General features: G+C 44.0%; 1 protein-coding gene across 1 annotated transcript; it reads right to left on the reverse strand.

Moving 5' to 3' along the window:
- Positions 1-598: 598 nt before the first annotated feature.
- On the reverse strand, positions 599-22,715 carry LOC135526475 (protocadherin-12-like). The gene is made up of 4 exons (XM_064954873.1): positions 19,260-22,715; positions 16,960-17,051; positions 14,673-14,821; positions 599-2,499 (listed from the first exon to the last, which is right to left on the reverse strand). The coding sequence occupies exons 1-4, from the start codon at positions 22,176-22,178 to the stop codon at positions 2,093-2,095; spliced, it is 3,567 nt and encodes a 1,188-aa protein (XP_064810945.1). The 5' UTR covers positions 22,179-22,715; the 3' UTR covers positions 599-2,092.
- Between the last annotated feature and the right edge of the window lie 269 nt (positions 22,716-22,984).

The following is a 22,984-nucleotide window of genomic DNA, read 5'->3' on the forward strand; positions in this document are numbered from 1 at the left end:
CTGGGTCCTGTTTGACTGATTAGACCATTTGGGCAGAGCTTTCAAAGGCTGCCCAATTTTAGTTTTGCAATTAATTGATCTTTTGACCAATCACATCAGAACATCTGAAATTACCTTTACATTTCAATTGTGCTGTAACGCAGAACTTCCGCAATACGGATTGAATCAAGCCCATTATTTGTTCAAGAACGGTAATGAAGGATGCACTTTGAAAGAATTCCAATAAGGCCTTGGTATAATAATTAATTAATAATTATTGGAATAATAAGGAAAACTCCAGCTACTGGTTCATCACGAGTCAATATACAAAAATGACATGGAAAAAGCACCAGAGGTCATTGTCTTACAAAGGTTTTTCCTAGAGATGTTCTTTTGCAGTGAGTCTCCATGTTCTCACCCAAAGAAAATCACATTTCGCAACATTCAAAACAAAAGTCAAAATCCTCAACATCGTGGAATTTGTAGAATGAAATGAGCATGATGCTGTTTTCAAATAATTGTATTTAAATGTTTTAGAGAATATTATGTACAAAGTGCTGCTGGTTTGATTTATGGCCAAAAAAATGCCATTCTCCCAAGCAAAGTTACAAATGACACGTTTTGTCAAAAAAGTTAATTTATAACACTTTTACAGCCATTCAAATATCTAAAACCAAATCCTGTTTATGTTTTCTTACACAGACCTCAATAAACAGCATATTTTACCTCTGTAAATATGACATTTTTCAGTAGCTAAGGAATTTACTTGAGTAAATACAAATAGTAATCAACAATGGAGACATTTCTCAAAATGGAGGTGAAGGAAATGGCGGCAGACATCCTCAGGAACAGGACTTAGTTTCGCTAGTGTTTTCTCTTAAGAAAAGACAAAGAGCCATTTCCTTCTTGGACTCTTTGCTTGGGTTGCCAAACTCAGCCATTCAATACATGGACAACGCTAACAAAGAATAGCACCGTGTTGTTGCTCCCACTGATAAACACTTCTGACCAGAGAGAGAGAGAGAGTTAATCAGAATGATACAGGGGAGAATGTGCCACATGAGGGAAACAGTTTACTTGTGTAACATTTATCTCAAGCTGAATGTACACTGTGCTATGTAGGGAGTACTGTATAGTGCATTGACCGTGTTCCAGCACTGAACAAAGACCTTAGGTTAACTCTCCCTTTTCTGGCCTTGGCTTGTTCCAGACAGGGAAGCAGTCTGTCTGGGGCTAATAGTGTAATTGACGTCTCCTAATGGGGATATGTTAGGAGAAGAGGTTGCTGTTGTAAGCTTGAGCAGTTCAGTCATTTCTGCAACCACAGCAAAAAGGAAAACACAGTCACCGGTTTGGGGGGATTGTAAGAACATACTGGACATTCTAAATAGCCCAAACACACAGGAACCAATCAAATGAAGTTGATGCAACTGTTTTCAAACCAGGAGTTGGGTCTAAGATAGCCTCTACGAATCCAAGAGTGGACGACTCTCGTCTCTAACATGTAGGCTCCCTTTTTGTGAACAGTCACATCACAAGTCAGACTGTTGAATAAACTTCATTTGAATGTAATTTACCTGTTGTCTGTTGATTTTGTCCTGATGTAGGAGGTCATCTGAGACAAAATATCCACAGAGTAGTGTTATTAACCCAACTTTCAGTACGTTGGTCTGTATGTTGGTTTGTATTTTCAATGCTGACGAAATCCGCAAGCGACATGCACAATATGTACAAAATGCCACAGACTAAACGTTGTCCCACGTAATCAGCTGGCAAATTTCACAAGCAATTCAAGCAGCTTTTGAAGTAATGCGCTTTGGTCAACAACATTCAGTTACATTTGGCTAATGTTGACATATTGTGCATCACTTGAAATGCATCAGGTGATGGAAAATACAAGTGACAGAAACTATCGGCGTGGCGAAAAGCTGTGTAAACAACACTTTCCTGTGGATACCCTATCTACACTTCCTACCGCCAAAGGACCAACAGCACAGACAACCGGCAACGTACGTTTGAATATCATTGTATTCAACATTCTGGCTAGAAGAGACTTTTTTACAGCAACTTCTTGTAGACTGAATTCCATGACGTAACCATGTTAAGACAAGGCCTAAGGGAATTGGGCTGAGCAATGAGCCAGAGGGGACGTCTTCTCGGGGTTCCCAGAGTTCCGTGGCGCATTGGCAGCTCCGTCCAGCCCCAGCGAGCGCCGGTAGGCGGCAGACAATCTGTAGAGCACATCTGGCGAGGGGCGTGACTGGGAGTCGCCCTTCTGGGTCAGGAGCATGTTAAACAAGGTGTTGACCTCGGAGAGCAAGGCCCCGCCCAGCGGGCCATCCTTCTCCGGCGTCTTGCCGAAGGTGGAGAAGGAGGAGTCGTCAAGGGTGTCTGGGGAGCAATGGGTGTCGGAGGACGGTGGCCCGTTGGGGACAAAAATGTTCTTGTGGTAGTCTGCAGTGAGGGGGAGGGAGAGGCGGGCCATCCATGCAGGGTCCTCTATGTCAGCAAAGACGTCATCTGATAAGAGACAAGGAAAGAGATGAGAACATGTCGATAAAGTATAAAACTGGCAAAACAGTTTAACAACATGTATACAAGACAAAGCAACAGCTCTACGGAAATACACCGCTGGATGTGACACAAAGCACCACATGGGTGTCCTTTGTTATAGTATTTGTTGTTGTTGGCCAGTGTTGTTGTTTGCGACTGAGAAAATGCCTTTCCCCCTGTGAAAACAACATTAAATGAAATCTGAAGATGGGAGAATGATTATCTGGTATGTTAAAGACAACAAAGAGAAAAATAAGTTAATAAAAAATAAGCTTATGGAGGTAAAAGTCCAATCTTGCTCAAAAACAATTTTCTTTGGGGGGGGGGCAGGATGGAGGAAATCACAGGAGGAGTATATTTATCTGCCATTTCCTGTCATCTCCTGGCTATATCCTGAGTTATACTCAAGTAAAGTGGCCAAGTGGTTTTACACATAATGAGCATAAACAGACTCAGAACGGGTGAAAATCCACTTAAAGCTAAGCAAATCTCTAGTGTTAAGCATTCCAGGCATTATGGGGATGTCCATACCTGATTATCTTGACCAACTTATCTATTTTCTAATTCTTTTTTTTTTTGGGGGGGGGGTGTTAGTTGTAGTATAACTGATAATTTACAGTATTTACATAAAAAACAAACACATTTCAACAAAATTTACATTAAAAAAACAACACATTTCAACAAAATGGATAGAGACTATCGAGAGACATTTTTAGATGACAAAACACAAGCAACATGCTACAGGTTACAACCCCAGGAATAAAAAATATAAAAAACACCAGAATGACTCCTCTTGTTTTGGCCTCCCCAACTCTTTAACCTGATTCTCCTCACTTCAATCTGATTAGGCTCGTGGCCTAGAAAAAGCGCCTGTTGTGGATCACTCACCCTGTGGTCCTCATTAAATCACAACCAGACCTGGTGCACACACACTCAGCAACACACACACACTTGCAAAGAAGTTCCTGAACGACCCCAGCAGCTAGCATCTCTCCCCACATACATACTTACAGTACACACACCCTAATTCCCTCTCTCAAACACACACACACAGACACTCATACTCTCTCCCACCACTGTGACACTGACAGACATTGACTTAAATCTCAATCCATAAACTAAACAAATCCTTATCCCGCTGTGTTTACCCTACACGTCAGTGAAGAGCAACCTACACAAATCCTTATCCCGCTGTGTTTACCCTACACATCAGTGAAGAGCAACCTACACAAATCCTTATCCCGCTGTGTTTACCCTACACATCAGTGAAGAGCAACCTACACAAATCCTTATCCCGCTGTGTTTACCCTACACGTCAGTGAAGAGCAACCTACACAAATCCTTATCCCGCTGTGTTTACCCTACACATCAGTGAAGAGCAACCTACACAAATCCTTATCCCTTGTGTTTACCCTACACATCAGTGAAGAGCAACCTACACAAATCCTTATCCCGCTGTGTTTACCCTACACGTCAGTGAAGAGCAACCTACACAAATCCTTATCCCGCTGTGTTTACCCTACACGTCAGTGAAGAGCAACCTACACAAATCCTTATCCCGCTGTGTTTACCCTACACGTCAGTGAAGAGCAACCTACACAAATCCTTATCCCGCTGTGTTTACCCTACACATCAGTGAAGAGCAACCTACACAAATCCTTATCCCGCTGTGTTTACCCTACACATCAGTGAAGAGCAACCTACACAAATCCTTATCCCGCTGTGTTTACCCTACACATCAGTGAAGAGCAACCTACACAAATCCTTATCCCGCTGTGTTTACCCTACACATCAGTGAAGAGCAACCTACACAAATCCTTATCCCGCTGTGTTTACCCTACACATCAGTGAAGAGCAACCTACACAAATCCTTATCCCGCTGTGTTTACCCTACACATCAGTGAAGAGCAACCTACACAAATCCTTATCCCGCTGTGTTTACCCTACACATCAGTGAAGAGCAACCTACACAAATCCTTATCCCGCTGTGTTTACCCTACACATCAGTGAAGAGCAACCTACACAAATCCTTATCCCGCTGTGTTTACCCTACACATCAGTGAAGAGCAACCTACACAAATCCTTATCCCGCTGTGTTTACCCTACACATCAGTGAAGAGCAACCTACACAAATCCTTATCCCGCTGTGTTTACCCTACACATCAGTGAAGAGCAACCTACACAAATCCTTATCCCGCTGTGTTTACCCTACACATCAGTGAAGAGCAACCTACACAAATCCTTATCCCGCTGTGTTTACCCTACACATCAGTGAAGAGCAACCTACACAAATCCTTATCCCGCTGTGTTTACCCTACACATCAGTGAAGAGCAACCTACACAAATCCTTATCCCGCTGTGTTTACCCTACACATCAGTGAAGAGCAACCTACACAAATCCTTATCCCGCTGTGTTTACCCTACACATCAGTGAAGAGCAACCTACACAAATCCTTATCCCGCTGTGTTTACCCTACACATCAGTGAAGAGCAACCTACACAAATCCCACAAGACGTTCAGACGCATATCATGTTTCACCCCAAATCCCTGTAATATAGTTATCCTCTGCAGTATTTGTTTGGAATGTTTAAAGACTGAGCTCCATGTATGTGGGGGTTTTTGAATGAAAGAGAGGAAGCTCCATATTTGTGGAGGGGGGGGGGTTAACTCTTGAGTTGTTGAACCACACACACAGGTAATCAAACGAAGTGGCCTTGAACCAGTCAACCACCATTACTTCTAAGGCCATCTCTCATGTCTGTCGTCTCCCGGAGACCTCAGAAGAGAGCGTTGCTAACATTGCTAGCATGCATATAAACTGCCAGTAACTAAAGGGGCAGGCTGGCCCTTGTACATGGTCTGTTGCGACTGCTTGACTTTGACACGGAGGCTGGGGAGGCAGTGTTAGCCCCACAGCAGACCACATCAGAGAGAGAGAGATTAACTCACAAGATAACTGCCTGGGTTCAATAAAATGCTGCTTCCTTGTCTGGCTGCTTTCTCTGCAAACACATCCCCTCTCTCTCTGTTTCTCTGTCCCTCTTACTGTCTAATTCAGGGGTGGGGTACTAGGCCCGCGGATCAATTTCCCAAAAAACGAATGGAACTCATTTGGGTCTGAGAGTTAGAATAGTAGAATACACAGGGTGCAATTTTGAAATGTGGTTGTACATCAGCAGTTTTTCTCTTGTCAGTCACTGATAGTCACTCAATTAGCCCATGTCAGCTATCTAAAGTTGTAGTAGTCATGGTTGAATTACTGACGTGAGGCCCCGATTGATTTTGTTAGTCACTCTCACTCAAATATCATATTAAAAACTACAAACATTTCTATCCACCCTATGACAAAATGTGTATAATTGCAGCAAACTTGCTTTAAAACTGTAACATTTTTTCTACGCCCCATGGCAAAATGTGTATAAATGTATTCAGAAAATTTAAATTCTGCAATTATACACATTTTGCCATGGGGCGTAGAGAAAATGTTGCAGTTTTAAAGCAAGTTTGCTGCAATTATACACATTTTTCCATGGGAAGGAGAGAAGATTTGCAAAAATGTTTCTTAGGTCCCCAAAAAAAGGCTAATGCCTACTCTGACTGCTTGTGTGGGTATGAATGTGGGTATGCAGACCCGCGAGCCACTAAGGCCCCTTGTGATTTTTTGTGGCCCCCATCAAAGTTGACCATCCCTGGTCTAACCCCTTTTGTTTTTATGTCTGCAAACTCTTCTCCCTCTCCTTATCTCGCTCTCCCCCTCTCTCTACACCCCCCACTCTCTCTATATCCTCTCTCTCTCTCTACACTCCCCACTCTCTCTCTTCCCCTCTCTCTACACACCCCACTCTCTCTATATCCCCTCTACACCCCCCACTCTCGCTATATCCCCTCTCTCTACACCCCCACTCTCTATATCCCCTCTCTCTACACCCCCCACTCTATACCTCATCCCCCTATATCTACACCATCCACTCTGTACCTCATCCCTCTCTCTCTACACCCCCCACTCTCCATCTAATTTCCCTCTCCCACTCCCTTCTTCTCTTTATCTTCCGTGATCCATGGCTCGCCCCCTTGCAAACTTAATTAGACTGGACCCACCAGCAGGGAACCCCTAAATCCTCAGAAAACAATTACCCTCTTATTGGAACCAGAGGAACCCCCACACACCACATCACACAAACAGGTTTGATGTGGAGAACATTCCTTCTGTGGTAGATCGACGACAACCACAACCAAACACCCGCAAATATGGAAGCAGTTTAAAGCATACCGCCAAGCGTTAGATCTACACATCTATTTAAAGTCAGAGCTCAGCTTTAATAACAGTCATAATCATCGGGTTAGTTAATCTGACAACTCAATTGGTGATTTGTGATTCATCTTCTATCCTCTCTAAGACTATAGTTTCAATTTAGATTTTCAAGGGAACTGTACCTTTAATGGGTGATATGGCTACCAAACAAAATAATGCAGATTTGAAAGAAAATAGCAGAGCTCAAGGACAGATAGAGATTGTGAGGCCACATTCTGAACACGGGGTGCTGAAAACACACTGATCTACACACTAGTGGTGCATGGTTCAGTTGTTTGTTCACCCGCACACAATTGCTAATAACCATCCACAACCGGTTATAACCTATCCACAACCGGTCATAACCCATCCACAAACGGTCATAACCCATACACAACCGGTCATAACCCATCCACAACCGGTCATAACCCATCCACAACCGGTCATAAACCATCCACAACCTGTCATATCCCATCTACAACCGGTCATAACCTATCCACAACCGGTCATAACCCATCCACAACCGGTCATAACCCATCCACAACCGGTCATAACCCATCCACAACCGGTCATAACCCATCCACAACCGGTCATAACCCATTCACAACCGGTCATAAACCATCCACAACCTGTCATATCCCATCTACAACCGGTCATAACCCATCTACAACCGGTCATAACCCATCCACAACCTGTCATATCCCATCTACAACCGGTCATAACCCATCCACAACCTGTCATATCCCATCTACAACCGGTCATAACCCATCCACAACCGGTCATATCCCATCTACAACCTGTCATATCCCATCTACAACCGGTTTTTGATATTAACTACTAGTCTGCAGCTAGGAATTCGGTATCATTGAACAAGAAGACCGACAACCGCTGAAACATCTATCCATAACGACATGAATGAATGTCACTCTGAACTATCCATTCCAACCACGACAGAGAGGGCGGACAAACTCTCCAACAGAAACAAACTTTTCAACAGAGACCCCGACGACACACTGAGCGTAAATATATATATATTGATTGCAATTGTTCCCGAATGAGTGAGCGTTCATGTGCAAAGGATTAGCATTTCAATTGTTATAATTATCAACTCTGTGGTGACTTCTCAGCTGCCCCCCACTCCCCTTTTGTCTAACAAGCTGCCATGCCGGTTTGCCCACGAGGGCACATTCCCCTATCATTTCTTATAATCATATTTACTTTGTTTGTTTGTGTGTGCACTTCTGTGACTGTTTATAGTTAGTTATTAAATAAATTATTTAAGCCAATTGATGTATGGATGACTCATAGTGAAGACTGGGATCCTGCAGATGACCAACAATGTACGACGTTTGGAATGAGACTAATATGAGGTAAAGAAGAATTCAATAATCAGAAGACTATTGATCAGATATGAAAATATCTGAAATGTTGTATTAGGAAAATTATAACTTTGTAATCTGAATATTTTTCTTGGTGCCCCGACTTCCTAGTTAATTACAGTGACATGATTAATCAGTTTAATCGCGTAATAATAATTACAGAGAATCTTTGATAAAAACTAAAAGTCTTCATTTAATGATAGCAAAGACACGACATGGCCTATCCACAACCAGTCATAACCCATCCACAACCAGTCATAACCCATCCACAACCAGTCATAACCCATCCAAAATCAGTCAGAACCCATCCACAACCGGTCATAACCCATCCACAACCGGTCATAACCCATCCACAACCGGTCATAACCCATCCACAACCGGTCAGAACCCATCCACAACCGGTCATAACCCATCCACAACCGGTCATAACCCATCCAAAATCGGTCAGAACCCATCCACAACCGGTCAGAACCCATCCACAACCGGTCATAACCCATCCACAACCGGTCATAACCCATCCAAAATTGGTCGGAACCCATCCACAACCGGTCATAACCCATCCACAACCAGTCATAAGCCATCCACAACCGCCTGACTCGACTATATGTGATAAAGGATCAAGTGAAAATTTGAGTCCTGTACCCAACCCTAACCCCCTAATTTAGAAAATGCAGTCAGAAACTGTGGAAAGTTTTTTCGTTGTTGCCTTATTTAGATATGTTTCTGCTTATAATTTCCGACGTTTTGGTAGGCTTTTTGTTGGTCCAGGGTTTGATGATGAGTTGTTTAATTGAATCAGCTGTGTAGTGCTAGGGCAAAAACCAAAACATGCACCCAGGGGGGACCCAGGACCGAGTTTGGGAAACCCTGTGTTAGTCAACTTGTCTATAGTTAGAAACATGCAGCTTCTCTTTTGTCATTATATGTTGCCCTAGAATACTAAATAATCCCTTGCTCACCAGCATAATGTCATGTAGCTGAAATACAATCAGCTTTTATGATGCTGATAAAGATAGCACCTCTACAGATGGTATCTAACTGCGCATTCACATTCAAGATGCTGAAAGAAAGAAATTATATTTCTCCACTCCTGTTCCTGAGTCAAAATGTTGCCTACATTTGGTGACTCATTTTACTGCAAGAAATGCTTAGTTCTGTAGGAGTTAATGTTAAATGTCAACTTTTATGGAGGGCCTAGCATCCGTGAGTTTTCCCTTTCAATTAAGACCTAGATAACCAGGTGAGGGAAGTGCTTTACTAATTAGTGACCTTAATTCATCAGTTAAGAACAAGGGTGGAGCGAAAACTCTGCCTTCCGTGGAATGAGTTTGACACGTGTTACAGACCTACAGTCAGTCTCCAGATTTTAGTTTCCATTTAACCCAGGGGTTTAAAACTCATTCCATAGACAGCCAGTCGAAGGGAATTCCTTACTAATTAGTGACCATATTCCATCAATTAAGTACTTGTGAGGAGAGAAAACCCGCAGACACTCGTTTTTAAGGAACTCAGTCTGGCTTTAAATGTACTCTTGAAAGTTGTAATAGTAGAATGCACGAGGTGCAATTTGGAAATTGGGTCGTGCATCATCAGTTTTCCTCTTGTCATGTCAGTCATTGCATACATTAGAGAGCTATTTATAACTTGTCAGAAATGTCCAGATCAAGTAGCCCATGTCAGCTAACATTTTTTTATTTAGGTTTTTTAGCCCATAGATATAGTTGTCATTTTTTTGTCACTCCAATATCACATGAATACACATTAGACATAGCAAAATGTATAGAATTGCTAGAAAATATGCTTTAAAACTGCTAAATGTTCTTTGCGCCCCATGACAAAATGTGTAGAATTGCAGGAAATAAACTTTTACAAAGAATGCTAAATTCTCTCCACCAACAAGAGGGGTGTGAACAGATTGTGACATGAACAGTGCTTGTGCCCAAAGAAATCTTCTAAGAAGAATGGCGCCGGAGGTTAATGCTGCCGTTTTACAGACTCCTAACCAATTGTGCTATTGTGTGTTTTTTCACCTTATTTGTAAACTTCTTTTGTACATAATGTTTCTCCTACCGTCTCTTATGATCGAAAAGAGCTTTTGGATATCAGGACAGCGACTACTCACCTCGTACTGGACACAGATTTGTTCTTTAACGAGTCAGACGCTAAGGATTTACTTCAGACACCCGACAAGGCCCAAATCTTGTCATTCGCATGAAGAAGAGACAGAGATATTGGGGACGTTCTTCGGGGTGCCTTGTAAGGATCCGACGGCAGGTGGGCAATCTGCCTTGACCATCAGTTCTATTAGCCAACGTACAATCATTGGATAACAAAATAGACTAGCTACGATCACAAATATCCTACCAACGGGACATTGAAAATCGGAATATCTTATGTTTCACTGAGTCGTGGCTGAACGACGACACGGATAACATACAGAAATAAAATTAAACCTTAAATCTTAAACCTTAAATCTTGTGTTCAGCGAAATAACAACACAATGTCAAATACAGGAAGCCTAGTCGAATAATTAACATTCAATCACATTAACCGTTATTCTCTAGCAGGAATTTCATTAATCGTCCGTATGTAGCCAAACATAGCTGCTGCTCATTCCGGTTTGCTCTATGGTCAAAAAGAAAGTAAGGCCCGCGTCCATAGAGACACACACCAGCTCTACTGGTAGTACTGTTACTACCAGCAGTACTACATCTGCACCTGTTGACGACACAAGTTGTTCTGCTTCCATGAGCACATCCAACGCTAGCATCAGTAATTATACATTTGTTGTTAGCCCAGCTAGCATGGACACTGACAGTTGTGAATCTGATGAGAACTAGATTGATTTGGGGTTCACTTACATTGGGAGTAGTGCCTTTCCTCAGCCACAGTGTGTTATATGTGCAAAAGTACTATCTCACAACTCAATGAAACTTTCACTCTTGCGCAGACATTTAGAAACAAAACAACCTATTATTCTTTTGCGAGAATTAAGATAACTTTCAAGTAGTAAGATGTATAAAAGCAACAGATACCATTAATAAGAAGGGGCTAGAAGCGTCTTATATGGTGAGCTACCGAGTGGCTAGGACAGGCAAGCCCCATACTATTGTGGAGGACTTCATTCTTCCTGCTGCCGCGGATATGGCTGGGACAATGCTGGATGAAAAAGCCCCAAAAAACTATACAGACAGTGCTCTCATCAAACAACACTGTTTCACGACGCATCTTTGACATGGCAGGAGATTTTGAAACAATTTCTGCTTCGCATACAAGCCAGTGAATTCTATGCGTTACAGCTGGATGAGTCAACAGACGTGGCGGGCCTGGCACAGCTCCTGGTATATGTCCATTATGTTTATGGGTGGTCAATTAAGGAAGACATTCTCTTCTGCAAACCACTGGAAAACCAGGACAACAGGAGAGGACATTTTTAAAGTATTGGACAGCTTTGTGATATCAAGTGGACTTTGGTGGTCAAGATTTGTTGTTATCTTTAGTGATGTTGCAAAAGCCATGACATGCAAGCAGTTGCTCCTGACGCCACTTGGGTACACTGCAGCCTCCACTGAGAGGCTCTTTCTGCCAAGGGAATGCCTGACAGCTTGAAAGACATTTTGGGCACTACAGTGAACATGGTTAACTTTGTTAAAGCAAGGCCCCTGAACTCGCGTGCATTTTCTGCACTACGCAATGATAAAGACAGCGACCATGTAACGCTTTAACAACAGACAGAAGTGTGCTGGTTATCAAGGGGCAAAGTATTGAATTGAGAGACGAGCTTAAAGTTTTCTTTACTGACCATGATTTTCACTTGTCTTGCATGATGATGAGTTTCTCACAGGACTGGCCTATCTGGGTGATGTTTTTTCTCACCTGAATGACCTGATTCTAGGATTACAGGGACTCTCCGCAACTATATTCAATATGCGGGACAAAATTGAGGCTATGATTAAGAAGTTGGAGATGCTGGCACTAAGACCGCACTCAATGACCTGTAAATGCTCATCCAGAGGAGGCACTCCTAGTGGCCAGTGAATTTAATGCAGGGAAACTGAAATCAGTCTTACCTCATTTCTATCAGAATGTCATCTATACTACTAGAGGTGAAAAAAAACTCGAGATCACCTTTATTCCACTAACACAGATGCATACAAAGCTCTCACTCGCCCTCCATTTGGCAAATCTGTACTTCTGTACTCCCTGTTCCTCCAACGACTGCATGGATGCGCACAACTCCAACACCATTTTAAAGTTTTCTGAAGACACAACGGTGCTAGGCCTGATCACCAACAACAATGAGATAGCCTACAGGGAGGAGGTCAGAGACCTGGCATTGTGGTGCCAGGAAAACAACCTCTCCCTCAATGTCTGCAAGACAAAGGAACTGATCGAAAAAAACAAGTGTTGACTACAGGAAACGGAGGGCCGAGCACGCCTCCATTCACATTGACGTGGCTGTAGTGGAGCGGGCCGAAAGCTTCAAGTTCCTCTGTGTCGACATCACTAAGGATCTATCATGGTCCAAACTCACCTACATAGTTGTGAAGAGGCACGACAATGACTCTTCTCCCTCAGGAGGCTGAAAATATTTGGCATAGGCCCTCAGATTCTCAGAAGGTTCTACAGCTGTACCATTGAGAGCATCTTGACTAGCTGCATCACTGCTTGGTATGGAAACTGCTTGGCACAAGGTGCAGAAGGTAATTCGGAGGGCTCAGTACATCACTGGGGGTGAGCTCCCTGCCATCCAGTACCTCTATACCAGGTGGTGTCAGAGGAAGACCATTAAAATTGCCAAAGACTTCAGCCATACAATTCATGGACTGTTCTCTCTGTTACCGCACGGCAAGCGGTACCGATGAACCAAGTTTGGAACTAACAGGACACTGAACAGCTTCTACCCGCAAGCCATAAGACTGCTAAATAGTTAGTTAAATATTTAACCAAACAACTACCCGGACTCTCTGTATAGACCACTTTTGCACTACATTTTCTTTGACTTATCGCATACTCTTCTGCTACTGTTTACTATCTGTCACTCTATTCAATTTGATTTGTCACACAGACCGAATACAACAGGTGTAGACCTTACTGTTACTCTGTTACCGTGAAATGCTTACTTACAAGTCATTAACCAGCAATGCAGTTCAAGAAATAGAGTATTGACTAAATAAACTAAAGTTTAACAAAATCTAATCAATAAAATCTAAAAGTAACACAAGAAAATGGCATAACAATAACGAGGCTATATACCGAGTCAATGTGCTGGGGTACAGGTTAGTCAAGGTAATTTGTACATGTAGGTAGCAGTTGACCTAAATTCCCTCGTACCCCTGCACATCGGCTCGGTACTGGTAACCCGTGTATCCAGCCAAGTTATCCTTACTTATTGTGTATCTATTTTTACTTATATTATTATGTGTTTTACTTTTCTTAGTTTCTCAATTTCCTTTCTCTCTGCATCGTTGGGAAGGGCCCCGTAAGTAAGCATTTCACTACACCTTGTTGTTTACGAAGCATGTGGCAAACAAATTGGATTTGAAACATGATGTCAGAGGTGAGACTATCTGTTTACTGCCTCAGGGAAGAGTGGGTGGTGGTGACGGGGTGTGTCTGTCTGGTTGCTCTATACAGCTTAGAAAATGGGACTACCATAGCAAAATACAAGAAAGAAAGACTCTCCAGGTGAGAAGACAAAACATCTGAGAAACAGGCGGCTTAAACATAGTCAGGAATCCTCAAAGAGCCTGAGCTTCTCACCATTTGCGTGTCTCACAAATATAGTGTGACTCTACAACGCTAATGGAGGACCCCTTTGCCTTTGGGTACGGGTGACTCAAGGATTACACACAGACACACACGCAGGTCTTTGTAACACCCCTGTGTGAGATTACTGTACCAGCATAGACTTTATATTGCTCTCACTGAAGATCAACCGAAAGATAGAAATCCCCGTATTTGCCCGGAGGTCTTAAGTGAGAAAAACTAAGGGGTGTGTCTTTGATTTGAAAAGAACAAAGACAGGGCCCCTAGTCAGAACGAGACAATGACCTGAACAATACCTGGAAGGAACTCCACACATATATTTACTGTGTATGTTGGACAATAGAATGTGAACATATTAGTCTGTTTGACCATACAGAGCGCTGCGCTCACTACTGTTTCACATACAGTATATCCCAATGTGAATCTTCACGGCTGAGTGAAAACACCCATTGTTAGTCTTTTAAGTCAGCTATGAATTGTCAAAACAGAATGAAGCCCCACAGAGAGCTAGGAATGCAACTAAAAGTATTTTCTCTGTGTTAGTTTTGACCATTATTTGTTTTAAGTTTTCTTCAATGTTATTGTTGTTTGTTGACTATAAAATAGTATAAGTTCTCTTTAGTGGTGAAAGGGTATTCTGATGTCTATGGGACAACTTAGTAAAATAAAGGTTTCATTGAAAAATAAAAACGGTTCTTACCAGGGTTGTTGAGCAGGGTGTTAAGGTCCTCCTCCAGTAGCAGGTTGACAGGGGAGTCTCGGCCCGTGTCCCAGTCCATGTCTCCGGCTTCACTCTCGCCATGGCCACTGTCCTTGGTGCTCTGACAATCAGTATCCTGAACACCGGTCCTTCAGGGAAGCAGACAGGGGAGTGTCAGGGACAGTGAGGGAGGACATTTTAGAACCAACGTCAGCCATCTTGTGGAACCATCATTATGACTGTCCTGTTCAATTTTCCCAAATTTGGATGGGAGAAAGTTGATTCCATTCTGGAAATATGCTGATCTGAGCTCAATATAATAGTTTAAAGGACCAGTGCAGTCAAAACCTTCATTTTCCTGTGTTTTATATATATTGCTACATCAAGAGGTTAGAACAATACCAATAAGAAAGGTAGTTCCAAACCTCTCTCCTCCCAGACAGTCCTAGCAAAAATATTGCTTGAGAAATTGCACTTTGCTAAGAAGCATTTTTTTTTTTTTTACAATTTAATAAGGTTGCAGCACTCCACCAATCAGGTGGCCAGATTGAAGCCACTCCTAAGTAAAAGGCCCATGACAGCCCGCTTGGAGTTTTCCAAAAGGCTCCTAAAGACTCTCAGACCATGAGAAACAAGATTCTCTGGTCTGTTGAAACCAAGATTGAACTCTGGCTTGAATGCCAAATGTCACATCTGGAGGAAACCTGGAAACATCCCTACGGTGAAGCATCGTGATGGCAACATCATGCTGTGGGGATGTTTTTCAGCGGCAAGGACTGGGAGACTAGTCAGGATTGAGGGAATGATGAACGGAGCATAGTACAGACAGATCCTTGATGAAAACCTGCTCCAGAGTTCTCAGGACCTCAGACTGGGGCGACTCTAAGCACACAGCTAAGACAATGCAAGAGTGGCCTTGGGACAAGTCTCTGATTGTCCTTGAGTGGCCCAGCCAGAGCCCGGACTTGAACCCGATCGAACATCTCTGGAGAGACCTGAAAATATCTGTGCAGTGACGCTCCCCATCCAACCTGACAGAGATTGAGAGGATCTGCAGAGAAGAATAGAAGAAACTACCCAAATACAGGTGTTCCAAGCTTGTAGCGTCATATCCAAAAATACTTAAGGCTGTAATCACTGCCAAAGGTGCTTCAACAAAGTATTGAGTAAAAGGGTCTGAATACTTTTGTAAATGTGATATTTACGTATTTTTTTATCTTTAACAAATTTGCGGACATTTAAAAAAAACTGTTTTTGGTTTGTCGTTATGGGGTATAGTGTGTAGATTGATGAGGGCAAAAATACGATTTTAGAATAAGGCTGTAATGTAACAAAATGTGGAAAAAGTCAAGCGGTCTGAATAACATTCCAAATGCACTGTACTTCTAGGTGTTTTAGTGTTTAATGATAAAATACCAGAGACTTGAGGTATAGACTGATAACAGAACATGCTCCCTGTCAGAGACGTTATCTGAGCCAGTCAGAGCCAGACAGACCTGGAACCAAGGGAGATAGCTAGGCCAATCAGGCCAGAGACAGGCTGTCTCACCCAATCAGGTAGACTAATGTCACCTCTCAGTGTGGGGGGGGTCAACATGTTTTTACGTGTCATGATGACACATAAAAACAGATACCTAAGTAGAGGAGAAAAGTCTGCATCGTGCCTGTGTCTTGTTTTAAGATGATCTCAATGAAAGAAAACACTATGACAGACTCTTCATTCCTTGTGTTAGCTAAGAAGCCGAACCAGATATAAACCTCTCACTATAGATGATAATAACATTGTGGTCATTGGATGTGCTGGTTCCTGCCCGAGAGGCATGAGTCAGGACAGTGAGTCATGCTCTAACATGCCCCCTGACACATTGACTGACTGGCAGATCACCTAGGTTATGAGACACTCTTCCTGTTACTGGCAGACTGAGGGCAGAGGTGGTCTTCCGGTTTATCAGACACAAACCTGAGCTCTATTGCCTAGTTATATTCATAGGACCATTTGAAACTATAATTATTTATAGGGTGCCTTCGAGCAGAGAAAAACATCTTAATGGGATCACTTGTACATATAAAGGATACATATAAATAAAAAACATGACGTTGCAATGCATCCTCATTGAGGGAGAATTCATGCAGTCGACAATGCCGAACACCCAATGGGCTTAGAACATAGAGTCTGGCAAGGCGGTAGCGGTAGTAGTGATCAACAGCCAAATGGCTCTGAAACAAAGGAGGGATAATTAAAAGAAAAAGGGAAGAAAAGAAAAAAAGAAAGAGGAAATGTACTCACCTGCCAGCGCGATGGGAGTACTTGTTGCCTCGGAAGTTGGGTCTCGGCTGCAGCTGGCCCTGGTGGAGCAGGGAGAGGAGCTGGGAGATCTGCTGTAAATTGGCAGGAGGAGAGAGGGGTTAGGAGACAGTAACCTTGTTTTAAATTTGCAGGAGGAGAGAGGAGTTAGGAGACGGTAACCATGTTTCCAGCCAACCTTTTTATGTTAAGTCGTGCCTTGTAAAAAAAAATAACACGACAGGTGTGATGGAAAGACTAAGTGTCGGTACAATTTCATAAGTGTCGATAGACATTTTGTTCGTTGGACATGGTGCGATACTTTTGTGTCTGTAAAACGAAATATGCAACAATTACTATGGAAAAGCTTTGGAATCGGTGCTTGGCTGCTAATTTAGTAATAAAAATGATCTGGCTCTTATCCATAATCGCATCATGTACCGTCTGCACTGTAGCCTATCTGCAAGCTGTTGGTGCCAAGACCTGAGTGGGCACATTTGCTCTTTATCAAATACTTTTTGTGCCAAAATCATCCACAAAGATAACAATTGATTGGAAACACATATAACTTTTTATTCGGTACATGGAAACTTAAGCCCAAAAGTGTTTTTTATGTGCCCTTCATCATCACGCACAGCATTTTATTCGCAAAAAGTCAGTTTGATGGAAGCGCACCTCTAGTGAGGAAATTCTCAGATTTGAGAATATCCGCATGAAAATATGTCACGAATTGGATGGAAACCAGCTACTGATATTATAACACAGAAGTCAGAATAACAAACTAGTGCTTGGGGAATGTAGTGTACTGAGGCTGTTTGGACAGTTTTATACCAACTGTATGGGATATCGTTTAAACTCCCTGACCAAGGCAATGCCGACAAACGTCAGAGTTTTTAATCTACTAAATTGAACAGCATGTAAATACCATGAAGTACTGTGGTTCTCATTGTTTATCTATGTTCATGGTACATGTTGATTTAACTGTTGCAACATGTGAAAGAAAGGTGGCTTTCAGTGGGAGAGGGAATGGGTGTCATTCAATTAGACAATTGGAGCGGTTTGTGCTGGCATCTTTTTCATAGGACCGGATGTGCTGCTAACTGTGGCCCCAAGCTCAGAGAGGAAACAGGCTTTGTGATGTGAAGAGAGGGAAGTGTGTGTGTGTGTGTGTGTGTGTGTGTGTGTGTGTGTGTGTGTGTGTGTGTGTGTGTGTGTGTGTGTGTGTGTGTGTGTGTGTGTGTGTGTGTGTGTGTGTGTGTGTGTGTGTGTGTGTGTGTGTGTGTGCGTGCGTAGGCACATGTATGTGTTGCACACAGAGGGTCGAGGGTGGACAGGAAAGTGCTTTTACATAAAGGACTATTCTTCTCTGACCAGTTTCCTTCCAGGATGAACCTCCGAAATATGAACGTGTGGAGGCGAAGGACGGAGAGACTCTAAAGCCAAAGTGCCAAGTGGGGCGGGCGGGCGGGCAGGCGGGGGTGCAGGAAAGGTGGGTCAAGAATCAGGCCTCTTCCTGCTGTTAAAATGTAATTCACATGAGGCCTTCAGACCTTGCCAGACTCTATGTTCTAAGCCCATTGGGTGTTTGGCATTGTCGACTGCATGAATTCTCCCTCAATGAGGATGCATCGTTTGACTAGCACAGCACTTCTGGAGTAGTTGGAAACCAGACCTTTACAGTTGCTGTTTTTCTTTGCTTAAAGTGAGCTCAGAAATAGCAATTTGGGCAATTTGTAACTGACAACTCGAGGTCCTTACATGTCAAGGCAGTATTACCTTACACTACAGACATATCAGAGCTTACTTTGGCTGGGCTTAGAGAATAAGAGTGGTCTACTGATTCTTCCTGCCATTTTTCCTCCCCTGTATGAATCTGTTATGTGATATTGAGTAAAAGGAGAGATTGCTCGGGGGGCACAGAGGTAGACAGGATTACAGTGGTTGACACATGAGCACCTGAATAAACTCAATGCTTTGGCTCCAGCATCATCTGTCAGCTGTCCCCTCAGGCTTCCTATATGTAAGCTAAACACCGGGCCAAAATAGCAGAGAGGAACAGAGGGAGAAAAATATTTGCTCTCAGGACATTCAATTTATATTCCTATAGGTTACACTTAATTACTTACAGTAATTCTTTAAGTGAAAAAAAGAAGGCCTATTTACAAAACAAAAGTATGTTATTAGTTAGATGTATATACGGTATCATCGAACATGAGAATGATGGAAATCAAGGTAATGCATTGCATGATATATACCAAATGTGCATTCATGTTTGTAGTATTTATAACTAAAATGTTTATTACCTGTACTTCTGGAGAGGCAGCAGACAGCTCGATGGAGTTGTCTCCGAAGGCAGCCATGGAGAGGCGGACTAAGTTCCTCAGCATCCGTCTGTGGTCTTCAGCATCCTGTCCACCTCTGGTATCTGTGTTCTTGGACCTTCTAAGTGTTGCTACCTGGGACACTGGGGAGGATGGTTCTGGCTCTTCAACGTCAGGCCTAGCCTGGATCTCAGAGTTCCCATGTCGCCTCAGGGTGCTGGTCTGAGAGAGTGAGGAGGACAACGAAGGGTTTGTTGCCTTGCGCAGGGTTCGGTAAGGAGTGGTGGGGGTTCGAGGGAGACTGCCGTCCAGCTCGATGCTTCCAGGTTTCCTGAGTGTTCTGGTATGGGAGACTGGCAGCGTTGCGCCCCCATCAGGGTAGGCCTGGGAGTGGACTGTTGGGTGCATGGAGGTGGCTATGCTGTATTGCCTTTCGGTGTGCTGCTCTTCAACCACCAGGGGCTGGGAGAGGGGCTGGGCTTCATCCTCGTCTTCCGGAGGGCCCTCCCTTCGTCCCCTCAGGACTGGCACCAGCTGGATGTCCGTCTTCCTGATGTTCTTCTGTGGACGGCGAGGGTGACGCGTGTAGGTAGACTCAGCCATCCTGCAGTTGTAGGCATGGTTGTCTCGTTTCGTGGGTCGACAGAAGGTGGTCACCAGGGCAACAGCCAGGAGAAGCAGGAGGCAGCTGCCCCCAAGGCATATGGCCATCATCATGGTGAAACTCAGATGGCCACGGTTACCAGGGGCTGAGTTCTTCAGATGGTCCCGCAAGTTGACGAAAGTTACCTCCAAGGTGACCTTTGTCACTAGCCTTGGAGAGCCCTTGTCCGATACAGCGATATCCACTTTGAAAGTCTTCCCAATGAGCTCTGTCGCATTGGTCGTGTTAACATACAGTTGTCCGGTAGTGTCGTCGAGTCTGAACAGCCCTGTGGGGTTTCCATCTGTGATCATGTAGCTGAGTCTTCCATTGAGGCCAGAGTCTAGATCGTTGGCCTTGATGGTAGTGGCCAGGAATCCTGAAAGTCCATTTTGTGCAGAGCGATCGATCGGAGGATAGGTGGAGCCTTCTTCAGCACCATCCCCTAGCTCTGTCACCATCTCCCCCTTCTCTGCGTTGACAGGGACGCTCACAAAGGCTATGCCTTTCTTTGGCATTGGCTCATTGATGACGGGGTAGTTGTCATTGACATCTTGGATCTCGATGAGTACCGTGGCAGTGCTGGTGAGGGGTGGATGCCCATGGTCTATGGCCTCCACGATGAAGGAGTAGGTGGGAGACTCCTCATAGTCCAATGACTGCTGGGCGCTGACTACGCCACTGATGGGGTGGATGGCAAAAGACGCCGTGGGAGTTCCCAGTTCATTGGACTCTCGGATGGAGTAGGACACCCTGCCGCTGAGCTCAATGTCCACATCATTAGCTTCTACCTTGAGGACCTGTAGGCCTACGCCATTGTTCTCCTTGAAGGAAGCCCTGTAGTGGGACTTGGAGAACACAGGGGCATTGTCATTCTCATCCAACACATGGACAACTAGGTATCTAACACATGACAGTGGAGGGTCACCGTAATCCTGGGCAAGTAACGTGAGGTTATACTCCATGACCTTTTCGCGGTCCAGGGTGCCATTGGTTACGATCATGTAGTTGTCGCCATGGATTTTCTTGAGGCGGAAGTGGCCTGATCCGTGCCAGATGTGGGCATGCACATTCCCATTGTCCCCGGAATCTGCATCAGAGACCATCACCAGTGCGAGGAATGTGTCCTCCGGTGCACCCTCTAAAACAGTTGCCACTGGGGAATCAGGAGGTGTCCAAGTCACGTGGATCCTTGGTGCATTATCATTGACGTCCCTCAGCTTGACGTGTAGTTTACAGTGAGAGGGGATGGCGTTGGGCCCCAGATCGCGAGCCTGGATGTCCACCTCATAAGAGTGTTTGTCCTCATAGTCCAGTTCACCTTTTAAGGTCACTGCCCCACTCTGGGGGTGGACACTGAAAAGCTTCTGCACCTCAGGTGGAGCATGTTTGCTTAGAGAGTACTCAACCTCCCCATTGGCCCCTTGATCAGGGTCAGTGGCCTTGAGGTTGATGACGATAGTCCCACGGGCTGTGTCCTCAGTTAGTTCCACGGTGGGGGTGCCATCCTCAAACATGGGGCTGTTATCGTTAGAGTCCAAGACTTTGACTCTGACCAGAGTACTGCCTGACCTGGGAGGGTTCCCCTTGTCCCAGGCCACCAGAGTCAGCTCAAAGGAGGACTGCACCTCCCTGTCCAGCTCCTTTATCACCACCAGCTCTGCTTGCTTTGGCCCATCCGCAGTGCTCCTTACATCCAAGGCAAAGTGCTGGTTAACGGACAGTGAGTAGGTCTGCAGTCCATTGGGGCCGGCATCCGGGTCCACGGCTCGGTCCAGGGGAATCCGCATCCTCAACGTGGCCGTCTCAGAGATCTCCAATTCCTGCTTGCCACTGGGGAAGGTGGGGCTGTGGTCATTCAGGTCCATCACCTCCACCCGCACCCTCAGAAAGTGGATAGCACCACCTTTCCTGTAGAGGACACTGAAGGCCAACTCACACAGGTCCGAGCCTCGACACAGCTCCTCCCGGTCCAGCTGTCCCAGAGTGGAGAGAGTTCCGTCGCTCGCTCCGATGGAGAAAGGCAGGGCTTGACCATGCTCCACGACCTGGAAATCCTCCAATGCCTCTGTCTCGCCTCTCTGACGCAGATCATCGACCAAATGGCCGACCCTGGTGCCCACAGGCTGCTCCTCCCAGACTCTGTACATAACAGTTAATGGGGCCGGGTCTGAACACTGGGCCCCAGAAGCAAGACACAGAACCAGCAGTAGAGCCAGCAGCATGACTGTGTGAGATATTACTGTCCTGTCCAGCATTTAAAAGGGCATGTCTAACACCCACTATAAACTACTGAGATAAGGTGGTGTAATTCTTTGCCCCTACTCTAAAATGATCTTCTTCAATTTAAATACTGATGACTGATGAAAAAAAGTTAAACCTTTTGATAGAAAAATGTTGATAGTTCAATATCTGAGTTATAAATCAACAAAACATAGAATTATCTTTTATCAGTAAAAACCATGAATCAAACTGCTCATCCACCCATATTCTTATGCTTTTACAGAGCTCTGAATATCAGCACAAAATATACCAACAATTACAGCTAAATGTATCAATGAAACAATCGAATGTATTTCCTAAAAAAACAAAATTAAAATGAAATTAAAGATAACCCTACATCCTTTTTATACCAACAACCTTATACAACCCTTAAGTTGAGTCAGAGAACTAAATTACAAACCCTATAACTATAACTCTTGCCTCCCTCTCTTACACATACATACACTCATAGCTTACTGCACTACTCACTCACTTAGCTGCTGGCTCCCAGCCTCTCGGTTCATCAGCTTGTAGCTACAAAGTAAAGTTAGGAGAACACTGAGGAAGTTTGGATCTGTGATGATACAAGCAGGGGAGGACCCAGCCAATCAGAACAGGAGGCATGGAGCATATGCAAATCTGGACTCCACAACCTAAAACAGAAAGAAAAAAAATGGGCCCTCAGGAAATTAAGCAGGAGTTGAAACAACATTTGAGTGCTTTTAAAGAAATGTGATCCTCCCTCTCTGCCCCCAGACCACATTTTGCCTTGTTCATTTTTTCCTGCAATATTCAAAAAACC

This window comes from Oncorhynchus masou, chromosome 32, assembly GCF_036934945.1.
Source record: "Oncorhynchus masou masou isolate Uvic2021 chromosome 32, UVic_Omas_1.1, whole genome shotgun sequence".
NCBI classification, from domain to species: domain Eukaryota; kingdom Metazoa; phylum Chordata; class Actinopteri; order Salmoniformes; family Salmonidae; genus Oncorhynchus; species Oncorhynchus masou.